Source organism: Carassius auratus, unplaced genomic scaffold, assembly GCF_003368295.1.
Source record: "Carassius auratus strain Wakin unplaced genomic scaffold, ASM336829v1 scaf_tig00032050, whole genome shotgun sequence".
Taxonomy (NCBI): Eukaryota; Metazoa; Chordata; class Actinopteri; order Cypriniformes; family Cyprinidae; genus Carassius; species Carassius auratus.
This window is the reverse complement of record NW_020525971.1, coordinates 125,839-146,537: the sequence shown is the minus strand read 5'-3', so window position 1 is coordinate 146,537 and position 20,699 is coordinate 125,839. Positions and strand designations below refer to the sequence as shown.

General features: G+C 38.1%; 1 protein-coding gene across 1 annotated transcript in view; it reads left to right on the top strand.

Moving 5' to 3' along the window:
- Positions 1 to 20,699, top strand: part of LOC113080796 (ephrin type-B receptor 2) — a 73,454-nt gene that overhangs the window by 35,797 nt on the left and 16,958 nt on the right. The window contains exons 3-5 of the mRNA XM_026252847.1: positions 2,732 to 2,887; positions 5,009 to 5,344; positions 19,408 to 19,532. Of these exons, the coding sequence (XP_026108632.1) occupies positions 2,732 to 2,887; positions 5,009 to 5,344; positions 19,408 to 19,532 (617 nt within the window). The remainder of the gene's footprint in view (positions 1 to 2,731; positions 2,888 to 5,008; positions 5,345 to 19,407; positions 19,533 to 20,699) is intronic.

The window sequence follows — 20,699 nt, the reverse complement described above, 5'->3', positions numbered from 1 at the left end:
TCATATTATCTGACATTTTGTGACATGTATTGACCTTTGCACATACAGTATTAGGGTCTGCAGGGGTCCTCTTTATGATATTCTATATTTTGCTTTTTTCTGCAAGTTGATTGCACCACATGACTTTTTTGTTTTTGTTTTTTGTTAACAGAAGTTTTATATATATATATATATATATATATATATATATAGATAGTTAGATAGATAGATAGATAGATAGATGCAGTTTTCCCCTATCTTCCTGTCTTTGTCTCTGTCTCAGTCTATTTGGGTCCAGTCTCTTTCCCATTGCAGTTTTTTATTACCTTTCTATCCGAGTTTCATCCTAAATCGTGAAGCTTTGCAGTTGTGCTTGTCTCTGTGACTCCAATGACACGTTCTCTGAACACACAAGCCTCATATTTCACTTTACACATGGCTAGTTTTGCCATAAATCATTTGAAAAGAAAAACATGCCAAATCTAATATTAAACTGAGGTGCTCTATCGCTTTCACATTGAGCATTTTTTCCACCAGTCCATTTCTAAATGTTTATTATATTCTTTTTCACTTGGGATTCTTGGATATTTAACCATGATTTAGCATTTTGTGTGTGTGTGTGTGTGTGTTGGGAAACTGGGCTGTTGGTTTCCTGATGGAGGCTTATAGAGACCTGACAGCTGGATGTGGGAAAGACTAAGTTTGCTTAAACTCTTAAGAGGGAGAAAGCGTGTGGGTGTTTTGGAATAAGAAAAAGAGTGTGGATGTGTTGAGTGCAAAGAGGGAATGTAAAAACATGTATTCGTGTGTCCATGTATGGAAATCTAAAGTGTTCCTGGATGCTGAGCCGGTCCTATGGTTTGCCAGGGTGTTGAAATGGGATCAAGAAAGACGGTCTGGGGTGAGCAGGTGAGGGGAAATGGGGAATAGCGCCCTTTCTGTCTGAAACATTTCACTGAAATAACAGACACCCTTTAATGACCACTGTGCACCAGTTAACCTCTGGTCCCTATAATTGAGCTGCAAGAATGTGATCTCACCGCCTCAGCGGATGTACAGTCCGGCTTATTTTTGCGTGTTTAAGAGCACAGCTGAACCCTGACTGGAGTTGATTTCTCCAAATAAACCAGTCGACAGACATTTTCCTTGGCCGGCCCGCTGCGCAAATCCTTGCTATGATTGCTAGCTTAAACTATGGAGGCCGAGCGTATGCACTTTATTGTTTTTTAGCTCCCCTAAAACAGTTCAGATATTGAAGGTGTGTTGAAATCGTTCGCCGTGGAAGCAAGGTCGCCCATTGTGAACGGGGTGACAGGGTTTTTCAAACTTGGCAAACCTAGACGGCCTTCCCTTCCAGAAGTGTGTTGATGTGTTACGTTGCTGGCTCTGGTTTCTCTTCTGCTCAGGGTTGGGTTAGTGTCGAGGGACGTATTCCATGGCAATGTACTGATCATCCTGGTCAAGTGCTTGTTCCTCTCATTGGGAAGTGTTTTATTTGTTTGGTACGGATATGAAAACTCTCCTGGTCTGAAAGGCCTCCAGGGAATTCTGGCATGTGCACATGAAAATACACCCCTGCTCTCTGGTAAACCAACTGCAATTAAAACAGCAAACATAAAAATAGTTGACATGAAATTAAAAATGACCCTGTTCATCTTCTTAATGCACAATCCTGGTCTTAAAGGGATAGTTCACCTGAAAATTTAAACTCTGCTGCCTTGGCATTCCAAACTCTCTTCTGCTTAACATAAAACACATCATTTAGTGAAAATCAACTTGGGTGAATTCAATACAAGGACAAAGTGACTTCTTTAATGCCTAGTAAACATAATAGAGGCTAAAAGCAGCAATTGCAGAAAATAATGGTAGATTTGAAAAGAAACATTACCATTATGTTGAGATGCTCTCAAGGGTGAACATGACCTCCACAGCCCAAAGTGTGTGCATTCCACCTCAAACTTGCAATCAGTTCTAGCTTCATTTTGGCTTTGGAGGCTACTTTTCACAATTCAGTCAATTCCCTATGGATGAAATCAAGTCCTGCGCTTTCACTCAAAATCTATGGTTGTAAATGCCATTTCATTTTGATTTTAAGACTTCCTTAACAGTTAGATGCGGGTTCTGGGAAAATAGTAAGACATTGTGTGTGTTACCTGGAGGGAACTCTTTTACACATCTGTTCCAGCCAGAACAGATTAAAAAACAGTGCTTGACACTCTACATGTGCATTGAATTCTGGGAGGGATTCCAGAACCAACCAAAATGTAGGGTGTCACAGGTGAAAATTACAAGATTCTGCAAAAGTAAGAAGAAAGGATGAGTTACAGTCATTAAGACATGAAACATACACTCATCAGAGTATTTGTACTCGTGTAGAATGTTTCTGGCCTTTTTCTCCATTTATTCTTCCTTTTTACCACCTCTTGCTGTCTGTATAATATTCCTATTAATTATAGAAGCCAGGACATCAATGAGCAGATGACAAGTGGAATGCTCTTAGCATGTCATGCAAGAGCTCAGGGTTTAAATAATTCAGCTCTATATACCGAACATTCTATGTTTAACTGACTATAGTGCTTCTTTTTATATGTGTGAAATGCTTTTAAGTGTGTTTCAACTTGACTGCAGTGGCCCATGACTTCCTAGTTGCTCTCTGGCCCTTGCCATCATGTAATATTGAAAAGTTCTTTATCTTTTCTTCATCTTCTCTTCACTTCATCTTTTCTCATCACTTTTGCTATCTTTGTTTCAGCATGCCCTTCAGGTTTCTTCAAGACAGCACAAGGTGACGAGAAATGCCTGCAGTGTCCAATCAACAGCCGCACAACCAACAACGGAGCCACCAACTGCGTCTGCAGAAATGGATATTACCGCACAGACTCGGACCCCTTAGAGATGCCCTGCACAAGTGCGTCTTCTCTGCTTTGTCTCAATCTATATGTAAAACATACCTTCAAACCATATTTTCCAAACTCTCAATGTGACTCATACCTGTAATTTAATCAGTACTTGTAATCAGTATAATAGAAATAGTATAATAATTGTATTGGTATGAAAATGAAATGGAAAAAATATTTCATTTTAAAAAGTATTTTTAATCTTTGAGTATATATCTTGCACAACATTATTCTTTATTAATCCCAAATAGATGAATTAGATTAAATTCAAAATAAATTTACACTAAATAGAAAAAATAATTTGTAGAAACGAGATGCAAGCATGTTGATGGACTGCAGCATTTAACTAAATATTTTTTAAATATATTTTATAAATGCACATGATTGCACATGATTGCACTGAAAAATCCATATAAACGGATTCACAAAACTGGGCAATACATAAATATGCTACATATGAGACAAAGTTTGGAAAGTTTGATTACTGCCTAACCCCTCTGGCTCACTTTCATTGTCATTATCCTAACAGCATAGCCAACAACACACCTCTTTTTCCACCACATGTAAACAGCAGCCTTTTCTGTTTATTCTGACTGATTTAAGATCAGGCAGAGAAAAAAACAGACCTGTGGCCTTATTACTGAAACAGATGAGACCATGAAGATGAAGAGAGAGTGGCAGACAGCTCCCTTATGCTGTTGTGAGTGGCATGTTTTTGTCTCTCCCTGAAAGAGGCAAGGTGGGGGCAGAGAAGAAGGAGAATGAAGGGGAAGAACGAGACCGCTTCTTTACAAAAGCCATTTGCAAAAGCTTGGCCCTGGGAGGAGAGCAGCTGTTGTGAATAAGAGATCAGCATCGTGTCGCAGAGCTGAAGCTCAGTGGGCCTTGGTTTGATTAAAGAGAGGAAACGGCAGCCTTTACCGCCCACCAACCTGGGAATGGGATGTTTAGAAACGGTTGTGCGTGCGACAAAGCTGTAGTTTTAAGACAGAGATGCCTCCTAATGGCCCCCCCCAAAAAAGTAATCAATTGGGGCCTTCTATCTTGGGGTAGCTTTTTTAAAAGGGCAAAAGGCAGTGGGTTGTTTCTTGATTACCTCACATGCTCCGAGAGGAACACCCAGAGTAATTGGGAGCACATGCCGGCTGAAGATAAACACGGGGTATTGTTAGTTTTAGTTGGGCTGTCAGTCAGAAGGAGATCTTGGAGGTGCATTTGTTTGGGATGTTCTTACTCTCTTTCCAACATACTGTGCGTGTGCATGAGCGAACACAAATGATGTTTACAAACACAGGAACAGAGCAGGAACAATTTGACTAGACCCAAATAAGCCTATGATTTGTGCATTGTTACCGTAATTTCAATTAGTCTGACGGCAATGCATGAGAAAATGCACATTGAAATGCATAAACATTTTTCATTGTATTATTCAGTCCCTCAGTTCCAAAGTTCCAAAGTTCCATCAGTTCCAAAGATGAAAACCAAAGTCGACAGAGCCATGGCTTAGTGGTTAGCAAACGTTGGGTTTGGGTTGTGTTGGGGGTTCAAATCTAACTGATATTTCCTAATAATTTTCATGCCTTCATTTATCACTTTAATTTACCTTTAATAAAGGTTTGATTTTATATTTTTATTTATTTGTTTTAAAAGCAGTATCTCAAGTCTGAATTTTTTTTTCATTTGAACGACAAAAAATACAGAAGAAAAAAAACCTAAGAAAAAGATTCAAAATAATTATAAAAAACAAATAAATACAATAATAAAAAAACAAATATATGAATATACAAATATTAATTGTGTTTTTTGTTTAATATATATATATATATATATATATATATATATATATATATATATATATATATATATATATATTAAACAAAAACACAATTAATATTATTATTATTATAATATAAATAATATTTTTATAATATTTTTCCCCTTTTAAACATTAATATACATGTAAAATCTTTGAATCATTTATCGATGGAAATAATTTTTTCTTTCAGATTAACTTTTTCTTAGTTTTAAGTAAAAAAACTAGTAAAAAAAACTAAAACCTATATATATATATATATATATATATATATATATTATAAAGATTATTAATTTGTACATCTTGTGTGTTTCTCTAGCTGTGCCGTCGGCTCCTCAAAACGTCATCTCCAGTGTGAACGAGACGTCCCTAATGCTGGAGTGGAATCCTCCGCGGGAGACTGGCGGTCGTGATGACGTGGTCTACAACATCATCTGCAAGAGCTGCGGAGGTGGCAGAGGGGGCTGCACGCGATGTGGGGACAACGTGCAGTTTGTTCCACGGCAGCTGGGACTCACCGAGACCCGGGTCTTCATAAGTGACCTGCTGGCCCACACCCAGTACACATTTGAAGTCCAGGCTGTCAATGGAGTATCGGACCAGAGCCCTTATTCACCCCAATATGCATCAGTCAACATCACTACTAACCAAGCTGGTAAGTCCACACCATCAGTTTTTTATTTATTTTACATCCTGATTATACTCTTTGGCTCGCATACCACCACGTCACCATAAGATTAGACATAATTTCCAAAAACTCTACGTGATGCACGTTGAATCAAACCCAAACCATAGTGGGACAGATTATCCGGAACCTAAAATCTCTCCAGCCAATGGTGACTTCTAATGAAAAACAGCTTCTTGCTACTGATTAAAACAATTTTTCTCCCTCCTGAATCAGCAGCCATGGCTGGGAGTCATCGTACAATCAGAAACTGCCATTGCAAAGGCAACAGAAATCTGCTTTTTTTTTTTCACTCATGCCATTGTGGTTTAGATTACTGTGTTCCAATTATTTCAGAAGGGCTGCATCATTGATTTGTACTTTAAGTGTCTCTATGAAATGTGCGGTTGATCGTGCCAGATCAGAACTGGGAGCTCTTACGGGCTCGAACCGAGACAGCTACTATTTTATGTTCCTCATCCCTGCTGGCTACAGACAGATCAAACCCATCCATGCTTTAGCCTAGTAAAGCTCTTTTTTCTAGCATTTGACAGGATTTTAATTGGTTGTGACACATCGCTAACTTCAAAATTCAGCAATTTTCCAACATTTGCATCGCTCAGGGGAGGCTTTAAACAATCTGTTGTGCAGAAAGCATGCTGGAAGAGATGTGTTTACAACTGACGAGACTCTTGACCCGAAGCACGAGTAAGCATGAGGATTTAGTAGATGTACATATGTTGTGTTCTCTGCGCAGCAGGTCTCAGACATGAAGGGCGGATTCAGACTCACTCTCATAAACTGACAGGGGGATCCTGTTAAGACTTCAACTTTTTACATTAAGTCTCTCAACAGTTACAGTGAGTGCACTTGAGACATTTAGGGGACTTGTGAACGTATGTGAAACTGCCATGAGAGCTGAATGATGAGGCTTTCAATGTTTCTTTGAACAAGAAACGACTGATTGGCTGAAAACAGAAGGATTGTTAGGTTAGGTTTGCTTCAACTGAGTCAACTGAATGGCATCTTTGAAACGAAAGCCAACTTTTTTTCCCCCAAGCTTTATGTGTCCACATATTCTTCTTGGAGTAGCGCCTAGAATTTGTGCCATTTTCCCCAAACCTTACATTTATGTTACATTACTGCCCATAAAAGCACACTGGGACTACAATTAAAAGTTAAAAGTCTTTGTTAAATATTTCAGTATTTGTATTTAAATTTTTCATTTTATTCAACCCAATTATTTTTTAAAAGGGGTAATTTCAGTCATTTTTGTGTATAAATTCCAAAAAATTAAACACACGATGTTAAGTACACATAATTCTTTTTTTCTCTCTCATTGGTTGCAATATGAGTACCAGCCCTGGGTGGTGTACTTTGGTGCTTACATTCTGGGCTGACTAGATTTCTGATCTTTTATTAGTCATTAATGTTTAAATATAGGTGGTTATGTTATGTGATTTTAGCATTGTGTTGTCAATATGGTAAATGTTGGGTTTTACTGAAGAGTACGTTTTTAGTTGTGAAAATTACAATATATTTTCATAGAACATCTGGCAATTTAATCACAGAAGATAAATGTGATTTCTTATTAAATAACCATTTTGGGGCCATATTTTCACCTTTTTTAGTCCATTTATAGTTTTTTTTTTTTTCTTTGATCTTAGAATTAAAGTTAGGTTTAAGATTACATTTTTAAATGATTGTGATGATGATCATGATTATTGTTGCTGTCGTTTGCTAACCTAAGTGGTACATCAAGGTGGGCCATGTTGCTGAATGTATGGGTTTATATGTAAATCTTTCATGCATTAATGTGCATTTGAGAGGTTGGCTGTAAGTTAATTAAATTGTTTGTAAATATCCAGAATTAATAAAAAATAATGTTAAATAGTTAAGCTGTGATAACGTTTCAGTGAATGAACTGACTCAACCACTTTATTTGACATTTTAGACTTGGTCTTCTTAGAATACTTAATTTTATTTCAAAAGATATGGCGATATGGCTCCTTTAATACCTTTTACATAATTAATTACTATTGCTTTTCTATAATTTTTATAGAAAGATTGTTTTCCATATGTTTTCATTTGACAGTGCCCTGCTCTAACCCATGCTTTCTTCGTTCTGGGGTCCCTCCCTGCTGTTGGGACGTTCTTCCCCCGCTCCACCTGTCACATTGGATTAGCAGCCCAGGACCTCCATCAGGGGGAGCTGTGAAAGTACTCACTCCAGCTCGCTGGGACAGGGCACTAGGACTGAGGCGCCTGGGTCAGGCTGTCCGGGCCTTTAATTTCATCTGGATTGGAGGGCTTTGGGGTTACATAAACATCTTGTCACCCCTCATTAGCAAAGGTGGCTTAGAGCTTCCCCTTCTCATTTTGTACACGCAGTAGTTTTGTGTGCGCATTTTCGCCGTGTCCATTTGCAAGCATCAATTAAGCAAGTTTTGAAGCCTGGCTGCTGAACAGGAGAGGTATGTTCTGCAAGTGAAGCAAACAAGAAAATAAGAAGTGATTGCCGTTAAAAGTATTTGTTTTCTTATGCGAGTGGCCCCCTTTTAGATCTTAGACTGGATGATGGGATTTGCAATAGACAGATGAATTGAAATTCCTATTTTCGGTTCTCTCAGTATTCTCTCTCTGTTCTCAGGCATTGTTTTCAGCAACTTCAGGAAGGCCTTTTCACACTGTCCATCACAATCTCACACACAATACAGTTGAAGCTCATCTCAAATGGCCAAAAGCACAGCAGACAAAGGGAGCAAAACTCAGAATGTTTGTATGCTGTATGGTCGCGAGTTATATTTATGTGTGATACATCATGGGCTTAAACTGTCCTCGTGCACACTTATTAAGGGATGAACAATCCGTAAACACTGCTATTATGGAGTGAGTGTTATGATCTCGGCCTTGGAAAGTTCTTTTCCAGATCTTGATAAGTTATGACTGGACTGCCCACTAAGTATCAGGTTGGTGTTGTTCTGTGCATTGACCCAGAATGTAGTAGTGAGCAAAGCTGCAAAAACTGTTTGGTTCACTTCCTTCTGCCATTTTTCCCTGATTTTTTTTTTTTTTATATCTGCCAACCTCTAATTTTAAGGGTTTTGAATCACTTGGTTTTATAATTTGTTGTAATACAGTGATGTGCATACATTAAGTGGCTTAAGTGTCCTTGAACATAATAGTGTGATGATAATCAACAGAAAAGGCAATCTGGATCAGTGTCCCTTAGAGGTCTAAACAAAAACTGCATGCTTTGCCTTCATTGGTTTAGTAATTTTTCACCAGAAAGCTTAACAAAGCCATATTGAAGAAAGGCACAATGTTTTATTGAGCCAATTTTACAGAGGCAAACTGGAATGAAGGCCTTGAGCTCTGGGCAGCTATAGTAATAGTGCACGTCTGTGTCAGGCAGCTGGAGACACAAAGATAGTTTCTATCTTTCCCTTCTACTTGGCTTTCCTCCCTTGTCCCTTGCAGTTCTGCATCAACAGGGCATGTAAGGTTAATCAGTCATCAAGTAAACACAAACTGACTCCACACATGCATTTGAGACTGGCATTTATCAGGGCAAGGATAGAAAACATCCGCCCAGGTGTCACTTTCTTCTGAAAGTTTTATCCGAGCAGTGTGTGACAGATCACCTGCGATTTGTGATTTGCCTGCAGTCAGAAAGTACTTAGGAAGTGCCACTCAAGGGGTCATTCAAAGAGCCACATGGCTCAGTCAGTTTCACTTTATACTAGGGATGCACCGATCATGATTTTTCATGGCCGATTCCATCTGAAACCATCTGAAATTAACAGCATTAACTGCACAGTAAGTAGCCTACATTCAATACAAACATAGATGGTACAGACATCAGCATTTAGCTTTGGTTTTTGAATTGGGTTGAAACTACATAGAACTGGCCTTAAATTAAAAGATTAACTGTAACCATGTGAAATTAAAGACAACAACTGCATAGTTCTACAATCCAACCAACACAATCAACACACATTCAATGAGATGTTTCCTAATCAGCATTCAGTATTTTAGGTTAAAAAAAAAAAAAAAAAAGTTCTTTACCAGTGAGACTAAATAAAAGTATGCTATATAAATACATTTTCCAAAATGTTAAAATCAAATAATGTTTGTGCGAATAAAACAAAGATACAAAGTTTCATTCATCCAATTAAAAAAAAAAATTAGGGTAAAGATTCACTATATTTTTTTACTTGAGCCAATGAAAAATAAATAACTTATTGTCTCAAGTAAAAAAATATAGATGTGAATCATTACCCTAAAATATTTTAATTGGATGAATGAACACTTTTTTTGAGTGTGCTACAGCAGGTGATTTTTAAATCAAATAAATAAGCAAATAAATAAATGTAATTTTAAGGTAAAATAAAAATAATCATCCTAATGCAGAACTGACGTTTATTTCTGGCTTTTCAAACGTGTATGCAAGTTCTAATAATAATAATAATAATAATAATAAAAACATTTAAGTTTTGTCACAGTTTAGTCCGTTTCGTTTCTCATCCAACACGTGAGAAGTTGAGCTGAACTTCTCTTCACGGTCCACGCGTGTTCAGGGCGCGGACCGGTACAGATATCCTCGTGCAGCTTCAGTGCGCAGGAAAGACTCTTATTTGTACACCACTACACCAACGGCTGATCGCTTCCTGCTATCTGTGCCTCAGACATGAAGCTCTGCACTTCCAGTACTGATCGGCTGCCTGTGTCCCTCGCGCAGATTTCGAAATACTTCCACACAAATGACATAGCGAACGATTATAATGTAGTCTGTGACTCTGTGCACGCGAGCACACTTCCGGAAAAATCGGCCGGAAAAAGACCAAAAACCGATTTATGGCCGGTCAACCGGTGCATCCCTACTTTATACATATTTCTGTTCTTCCCCATGCAGAGATGGATCAATGGAAATTAAATATCAACAATTCTGTCAACGATATTTACTAAGAACCATGTGGTTGAGCTTTACTTCATTTGCCATGTCCTGAATTCAGTGCCTCGCTGTAAAAATTGTTTAATGAAGTTTAATGAATGTTTTCAGAACTGTTTTAAATGTTTGCGTAAAATTTACAGTATGTGGTACATTTATCTTATAACAGCTATCGATGGAAACAATGTATTTACCGTATTTTCCGGACTATAAGTCACACTTTTTTTCATAGTTTGGCTGGTCCTGCGACTTATAGTCAGGTGCGACTTATTTATCAAAATTAATTTTACATGAACCAAGAGAGATGAACCAAGAGAAAACATTACCTTCTCCAGCCACGAGAGGGCGCTCTATGCTGCTCAGTGCTCCTGTAGTCTACACTGAGCAGCGTAGAGCGCCCTCTGGTGGCTGTAGATGGTAATGTTTACTCTTGGTTCTTGGTTCTAAATAAATGCGACTTATAGTCCAGTGCGACTTATATATATTTTTTCCTCATCATGACGTATTTTTGGACTGATGCGATTTATACTAAGGTGTGACTTATAGTCCGAAAAATACGGTGTGTGTGTGTGTATATATATATATATATTAGGGGTGGTGAAAAAAATCGATTATTGATTAATCGCGATTATGTTATGGACGAGTATGAATCGATTATTAAATTTTCAAAAATCGATTTTTTTTTTTTTTGCATTATTTTATTTTGTGAACAATTTATACCGGGAGTTGAACGTCACGAACGCGCCCAGTTCCAGTTAGCAAGCAGCCAGAGCAGGTGTGTAAAATGGAAAAAACAGGAACGAGCAACCAACCGATCCACCCAGCTCCATCTGGGCTCAAAGCAAGCGAGTGGATTCATTTTGGTTTTCATGGCAGGAGCTCTAGCCCTCTTGGTGCCAGGGTCGAGTTACGGCACTGAATAAAACGGCCGATTTTGTCAAATAGGGTGTCAAATTTCACGCGACCTCCCCTGCACCTGACATGTAATACTTAATCTCTGACTCAAAAAACGTCATGCTCCTTAACAAATTCTTCGAGAGCGCATTGAATCAGTGCGAAAAAAAGCGGAGCTAGTGTGAGAGTGAGCCATTTTATCTGACCAATGTTGTCAACGTCAGCGAGTATTGGCATTAGATTATTATTATTATCATTATTATTATTATTATTATCTAATGGCATCAATAAAGCTTCAATAAACCCGCAATGAAGTGTTGGGACTTCTATTCGCGGACACTGATTCTGAAGGGGAATATCTGCATTCAGAAGATGACGGTGATACTGAAAGTATAGCCCTACACCAAGCACAAACGGTGAATCCTTTGCCCAATGTAAATTGTCCTTTGCCAAATGTCAGAAGTGTGAACAATGTTTGCAGGGGTCGGAGTGTTCATTGCGAAATTAGCAGGCGTGTTATTGTTGCGGGGATGAGGCGGGAGATTTTTTCCGCGCTAGACATGTATATTTGTCTTCTCTTCTGACCGCACCTCTCCGCAATCGCGGTGACAGTATTGTAGTGGAGACTTTGTCTAATGCCTCTGGGTATATTAGACGAGGTCGAAGTATTCATAGGACAGTTAGGAGGCAAGGTGGAGAGTAGCAATGACACTGACAGTAGTCCGAGCTGTGCACACTCGGCGCGTGCGCGAGGCAGATCTGGCCGCGCTGCTCATAGCAGAAGCAGAGGTGATGTGACACGGGGCATAGATTTTGAACTAAACCGGTCTTGTCTACTTGTGTTTGTGTGTCATATGAATAATATATATGTGCCCCATACATGGAATCAGAGTGCCTGCTGCATGTAGAAACTGAAAATCCCAACCGCTACATGCATTCGGTTTGTTTCTACCATTTATTAGTAATGATTTACACAGTTTGTTTACTACTTACTGTTGTGAAACGGAAAATCAATAATCGCTAATGGAGAATCGTTAATAATCGAAAATCGACTGTAATCGAATCGGGACTTCAATAATCGTAATCGAATCGAATCGGGAAATCAGACAGATTAACCACCCTAATATATATATATATATATATATATATATATATATATATATATACACAGATGGTCAGATTTTTGCTTAGCATGTTTCCAGTCTAACGCTGTTTGTGTGTAACAGTTGTTGCCTATCACGGCAAACTCCTGGCAACTTTAGCTCCCAGGCAGTATCTTTCTGTTTCAGAGTTTGGCACACCAAGATAAACGACCGACCCATATGCCATTTCCGTCTGCCAGCTCACTCCGTTACTCTATTGCGTAATTCAGCATTATACACCCCAGATACAGTTTGTTTATCCATTTCATTAGCCAAAGGTGAGGAGTACCACATGTGTCAGCCTTTGCTTAATACCTGAGAAAATGAATTGGTTCCTTATCAGATGGGGGAATCATTGTATGACTGAATTACATTATGAAGAGATGGGTCTGGTAATCTGGCTCGGGCGCTGTCGGGTGCTGGTGGAAGATTTATGACTTAATTATCTGCAGAATTGCTTTAGCGAACTCCCGCCGGGCCACCAGAGACAGTGATGCCACCGGCAGCCTCCGGAGAAAGTGGCAATAGTGAGCTAGATGATTGTATTGCCATGTAATTGAGAAGTGCACTCTTGTACTTTACTTTCTTGAACTTAATGCCGAGATTGACGTCTATTTCGATATTCAGTTTGTGAGTACTTTGGTAAGGCATTCAGATGGATGTAGATTGCCACCTGTAATGCTGAAGAAATAGCCTGTGCTGTTTTTTTTCACCTCGGACATTGATCTTTCCCCGAGAAGGCTCCCCTTTTCATGCCATGCATCATAAATATAAAGCGGGTGGCCGATGTGGGAGCACTGTGACAGAAGGTGGCAGAGAGGGCACATATGGAAGGTGCCAGGTGGGGTCAGGGGGCAGCCGGTCAAGAGACTACACCAGACACCTGGAGCACTGGCAAAGTCCAAATTCACAGCTCCCGTCCCGTCACATGCTGTTGCATACTAATCACATCAGGTGTCAGTGGTGGAAAGCAAGGGCTGTGTCATTTGCATTAGCCAGGGGAAAAGGCCTTCTTAAGTATGCAGGGCAGGCTGCTGGAGCTGTTGACTATGCAGTGACCAGTGCATAAAATATCCATTTCATTATGCATGTGTACCGGAAAAACGATAATATAAGTGCAATGTTGTAAATTTGAAAGCTTGGAAATTGCTTAATGCTTTGATGCTTAAAAACATTTTGTGTATGCATCAAAATAAAAAATAACATGGATTCTGTGCTTAAATCACTTTCATTTAATCACGGCCAATAATGTTTACAACGAACAGTGTATTTTGCTGTAATCATTCTGGATTAGCAAAGTACCGCAGTGACAGGTGCAAAGCTTAATTAGACATATTGATTTATTGCTGGAAGTGGAGTATTTATTCATGATGTTCTAAAATGTTTAAAAAGGCAGATAAGAATAAACAAATATCTAGTGTAATTTGTGTAAAACCCCTGTTTGATGTGACCCTGAAAATCACAGAGGCTTTAAAATATACAACAAACAACCTTTCGGGGATCTACGGTTACTTTTCTTTTTAGGAGTACAGCAGTCTTTCTGATTAATAAAAAATTAGCCTTCCCATGAAGAGGTGATATTTGACTCCTTAAAATGACCTACAGGGGAATTATGTGTGTTTTTTTTTACCTTTGTAATGCCATTTTGCAACAAATGCAATTTTATTTTTTTTATGTCAAATTGAAAAAAAATTAACTTTATAAGTTTTTTATTATTATTATTAAAACAATAGAATAAAAAAAAAACTAATCAGAAGAATAAGTTATCAATCAAATGAAATCAGTATTAACAAAATTCAGTTGTACACAAAAGTGCTTGTAGTTCTATTCTCAGATGTTTAATGAGGCTCAGAGATGGCATGCAATTAAATTCATAAATTCAAGTTGAGATTAACCGTTTTAAATATGACGTCTTGACCCAAATAAATCATGGCAGGATAATAAAATCGAGGGAGTCAATATAATTTGTCCTTATCTCTGTAAACAGAAAGAACAAGAGTTGAACAGGTTCCTTTGTTTAGATATGATGTGCCAACAGACCTCTGGTTGTCTGAGAAGATCGTGAGATCTGTCAGATGGCAGTCGATATACATCATATGCATATATGCATAAAAGAATGAATTCTAATGCACGTCATTGGACAGCTGCCATTTGCAGACTTACCCAGGTGTTCTCTAAACACCAGAGTTCTTAGAGCATTGAAACTGTACAGAGGGCTTCAGATTAGACTCAAACTCTCTGTAAGTGTCTGCAATCTTCTTAAGACGCTGAAGTGCCTATTTTTAAATCAGCTTATGGTGTGTATATGAGTACATCAATGTTTCAATCTTTTCCAGTGCAGGTAGTTTAAAGCTTGAAGCACTGAAAGAGGGGTGCGCTGCTTTACGGCACTGGAATTCTGTACTCTGTGGAGACATAAACCCTCAATCCAATAAAGATGGGAAATAGGGACGCCTGCCAGACGCACTGTTTCTCTCTACCTCTTTTTTATTTTTATTTTTACATGCAAATGTAGTGGGTTCTTCCCCTCCTTTCTGGCTCTCTTTGACATGAGTTTCATAAATAGGGGATACTCACAGTGTACGTTCCCGCGCAGGAGAAGAACAGCAGCTGCTGTCAGATTGTTCTGGGAAAAACTTGCACTTTGGGGAAGTTTTCCCATTAAGGGACCTAGAGGAGTCAATGGGGTGGACAAAATTTATAAGCACTGACCTGCAAGGGCTACTTCTACCAACATTACCAAATCACTATGTCTCTCTTCCGCACCACAACTCAGCTCCAAATGAGATCCACATGCCTCCCAAACCTATTATACAGACCCATAATGAAGAGCCAATGGGACTGAGAGAACATTCCACATCAGTCAGAGACTTTTATATGATGATTAATCCAAGCTTTTGGGTACACATTCTTTGCTCACTCACTGTCAGTGGTGGAGTACTGAAAATTTTGTACTCAAGTCTGAGTACTGTTACATTAATGACATAATACTCAATTACAAGTGAAAGTACATATGTTAAAAAGTACTTAAAGGGGATAATTTCATGCACTCATTATACACTGTAGGAGTTGGATTCTCATACTAAACATGATTACATTTCAAAAAACGAGTTGGGAGTATGACAAAGTATTTCTGTGCCAAAGACACTCCTGCAGGTTTTGTATAAGGCTTGGAAAGTTTCTTTTTTTTTTTTTTCGAGTATGGCCCTGTATGAATTCATAAAAGGCGGGTTTCCTTGAATGTGCATTTCTCCAGAAAGAATTGTGCCCACACAATCAGAGCAAGAGCAAAAGCACGCCCACCGGTGCTTCATTCAGGTTTTGGAATATGTCGGGATCCGATTCTGGATCGAATGTATATTGCTGGAACTTTTTAGCCATAGTTAATTTAAGTCAATAACGTTTTTGTTCCTGTTTATTTATGTCGATGTCACAGTCAGTCGCTATGCAAATCTTTGCATGTTCGTGGATCACGGCACACTTCTAGGAGCTCGACTGTTTCCAGAGAGAAGTAGTGCACCTGTATATGTCTTTAATAAATCAGATATAACTAAAAACACTTTGAGATATGAAGAATGTAGTACTACTCCATAGGTACTCAAGATTAACGTAAAACTAAGCATAAACAAATTCTACTCAGAGTAATGGTTACTTTTTAGCCATTGATACTTAATGAATTATGAAAAGGGAGATTGATCAAATTGGAGATCCTTTGAGTAAATAGAATAAAGCAATACAAGAATTATTTGCTTTCCATTTATTACTCAAAAAACACTTACAGCAAGTGAAAAATATCTGCATACATCTAAATATATACAGCTTTTGATTGGTTAGGATGATGTAAATAAGATATTCAATGTGCAGTATAGAGAGCATCACTGACTACAACACAACTTCGCAAGATTGTGCATTTTTCAGCATTCTTAGATCAATGGAAAGTTCAAAAGAACCAAATTTATTTAAAAAACATTTTGTTTTAACAATCTAAAGTCTTTACTGTCACCTTTAATTAACGTTAAAACATTTTTCACATTTATGCATTTTATTGTTTGGAATTTTGTGCATAGTATTTTTTAAGATTCTGAGATAGAATCCAGCATGACGTGGCTGGCTGTAGTTATAATGGCTAAGAGGCACTTATTTACCAGCTTCAATTGGAGCAGAGCTCAATATATATATTTTTTTTACATGCAAGACCATGCCACATTAAAGACCAGTAAACGTATATGAGTGGAATTAACTCGGTAAACCCAATATATTATTTATAATAGATCTTGTAGACGTCGAAGTAAAGATATACTTGCATAAAGGCAGGAATTGGGCTTCAGAAACTATTGCATAATTGTCATAAAGGGTGCAAAAACCCTAGTGTCTATCATATTAGATTCAGTAGAATAGCTCATATAAATTTTGATGCCCAGCACCGTGATGATTAAATAACCACTGAACTATCTGGATATGTATGTATCTATAAACTCATTATTATTCCATCCAACTTTTAAACATGACTGTTCCATCCCATCTTAGCACCCATATGCAACAGTTATCTATTCCTCATGCTGATGTTTTCTGCACCTCACGCTCAGAGACCACGTGCAGCGCATACTGTGATCGTTCCAATGTGTCTGAACACTCCACCTGCCAGGAAAACGTTAAGCATCTAGGCTTGCAGATAAATAGTCCTCATCAACTGTACTACAGAGAGCAATTGTGTGTAAACACTGGAATTTAGCAAAAGTAGAATGGACATTTTACTAGCTGTGATAATCATGACTGTGAGTGCACTTTCTTAGCTAAGATATTTTTTAAGTTGTCACTTTCTTACCCATGATTCTACTGTTTTCCTTCCATTTCAACTGTGATTCCCTGGAACTTTCAGTGATGGATGGCTGTCATTCCACAATGAGTTAAACATCCCCCAGTAACCAGAAAACCTCAACAGTCTGCCTACTCAGCTCTCTCAAATCAGCATATGTTCACCCCTAATGAGCTGTTGTACATGTTCTGACTTTGTTTGCATTAGCCCAGATTGGATTACCAGAGACAGGCTGGACGTGATAAAAATGCAGCACACAAAGCGCATATGTCAGCCTTTAAAGGGGATATCAGATGCTCATTTTTCACAAGTTGGTATGTTTCTTGAAACTGCTCGCTGGATGACATAGTCTCAGACAGCTCATTACAAACTGTGTGTTTTCTTTTCAGCTTTTCTATTCTAGCACATACGCCAGAAACCTGACTATATGCAAAAAAAAAAGCTTAAAAAAATTAATCTGGTATCCCCTTAAATTTAAATATTCATGTTTAATAAGATGCATGTATCCCTCCCCATTGAGAAAGCCTGACTGCTTGCCTTATTAGTCCTCTGCATACCAACATTAAGGTTGACAAGATGCTGCAGGTCGCTTGTCTTTCATTGCACAGCTCTGGGCTGGACTGAGCACGACGATGCATACTGACAGAGGATTCACAATCCCTCCTGTAGTGCTCAGAGTCCTGGGAAGCCATTTATTAACCTCTGGCATATATTTATTAATTGGCTGGGACAACACGACTACAGCTTGTTCAGCATTATGTCCTATGTTTTCCAATAAGTATGTTTGGATAAATGAACACCTGCTGCCACACCGCAGACTAGGCCTGTAGCAATTATTACATAATTGTCTGATCGTAATTTTTTTTAGATTGTTGTGCACTGTAAATTAAAATCACATATTGCAAACATTCAGAAACAGAAATGGCATTTCTTATATATATATATATATTTTTTTTGGTAATAAACAGGATAACTCTCCGTTGTATAGAAGTCAAGATGAACATAATGGATTTTATTAAATTGTTATTATTATTATTATTATTATTATTATTATTATTATTATTATTATTATTATTTTATTTAGTCACATTGAAATATTTTCCATTGTTTTATTTTGCATTTATTAATAAATGGGGGATGTTTTTTTTTTTTCAGAAGTCAGCCTAGACAAATTAGATTTATTTTAATTGTATTTAATTTTAGCAATAAACAAAGTGACACGTTAATTATGTTTTATTATTTTATTTTATTTGTAACTTTTGCTAACATTTATTATTTCACGTAAAATTTTAAACATTAAGTCTTAAGGAGTATGTATATTACGCCTATACTGTAAGTAACATGAACTAAACAGACAATTAAATCATAAAACACAATTCATTTTATGACATTTAATTAAAAGCCAAAATATTGCTGATTCCCCTAGGGCAGAAAAACTGCTGAAAATGAACAGTGATCTTCAGACCTCTTCACCTGTATCACCTGTGCATTTGAGAAATATTTACAAGTCATTCTGTGATCTAGAGAGCAGGAAATAAGCACATGAATAAGCCACTTAAGCTCTCCTTCAACCCCAGAGACTGTAAGCTCAAGCTGATAGCAGCCACGGGCTTTCCCACAGAGCGGCTTTTTCATAGAGAAGTGCATGCCAGAGGAGAGGCCCATGTCTTAAAGGGCCTGAGCCTTGGTGAAGGCATGGTCCATAAATTTCTGCCTCTCCAAGCCCCATACATCTCCAACTGCGTTCTCGAGCAACTCCATTGAGTTTTTCTGACCCGGTATGCCACGCTCTAATTCTTAATGGCCGTAAGGAACACCCTGAACGTTTATTTCAGTAATAAACAAGGGGGAACTTTCTTTTTTTTTCTTTTACAGCAGTTAGTTTGGACAAGTCCAACACAAAGAGACACTAATATAAGGTTTGACACTCTTTCCCCCGCAATTACCAAGCATGCTGATGAAAAATAAACTCTACGATTCGCAAATTCAAAGACACAAAACACCAGTTGTGTTCACCATAATTGTGGTTTCCACGAGTAGAAATCAAACTGGTTTTATTTGTTTTCAGCACACCACAAAATTAGTCACTTTGTTTATGTCATTCGGCACAGTGTAATTTACATCTGTTTAATCACACACCAGGATCTGTGCTTTAATATCACTGTTGCTAGATTTAATGTGTAAGTTGATCCACTGGGTGATTTGCATTACTTTTTAAATACGGTATATAATATGCCTCTTTTTTTTCCAGCTCCTTCTACAGTGTCTATCATGCATCAGGTCAGTCGCACCATTGACAGCATCACTCTCTCCTGGTCCCAGCCAGACCAGCCCAATGGGGTCATACTCGACTACGAGCTGCAGTATTATGAGAAGGTATCACATTAATACACTTGATTAATGTATAATGCATGATACACGTTTTTAATGCAGAATGCATGCAGTGCATTTGACATTATTATAAGCATGCATTAAAAATTGTCAGTGTTGTAAGAGTGATTTATAAATGCATAAGTTAAATTAAATTGCTGTTTTTATTAATGTAATAATAATAATAATAATAATAATAATAATAATAATAAATATAGCTGCAAGGAGCAATTAAGGGGCCAAGCACTACAGAAGCAAGCAAGGCAGCAAGCAAGTATTATTATTTTATCTTTATTAATGTTGATGTATTAAAGTTCCTTGTGAAAATGATTGTTAATTTACAGTTTCTGTTTAATTGAGGCTTTTGGTAGCTGTTGGATGTGAAAAGCGAATAGCACTATTACATACTGTACGCAGTGACTCTCAAAACACTGTTGTGGTTAGATTTCAGTGCAGTAAAAAAAAAATATAGATTTCCCTAACAGATTCCTCTCAGTCAACACGGGCCACAGAAAACACACAGAAATACTCACGCCCACATAGTATGCCGATATTCTTTCAGTCTCCCATTTCACTCACTTTGTTTCCGCTGGTTGACACACATAAGACAGCCACACCCTTAAATACAACCCGCATTTCTTTCTTCCTTTGTAATACACATACACAAGCTGACGGTCTCCAGGGTTCTGCTCCTGTTCTAACTCTTTCCTCAGTATAATTCCTTTCTCAGACAGTGCTAAGGACTGCCTGTCAAAACACTCTTCTCAGACTGCAGCAAAACTCACATCACAGAGCTCAGAAATAGAGCTGGCAGGAAAAAAGCGGAGCACTCAAGTAGTACATGTATACACACATACACACAGAGTCCTACATTCTCTGCTTCTCCTTCGCTATCACTCTTTCTCTTCGCTTACACAAACAGACACTCAAGCGACGTGACAATGGCCACAGCTTTCAGGCCAGACTAATGAATCGTGGCTGGCCTGAAAGTGTCTGCCCAGCACCCACAGTCGAGCTCTACTGATGAGGTTTGATGAGATAGATAGCCCTGTTAGAGAGCCATATGAACACCTCTGAGTCTCTTGTGAGCCTCCAATGTGAAAAACTGACCAAAACGCCACTGGATTTGTAAAATGTATGTATTTACCCCTTTTTTTGGTTATTTCTCTATTT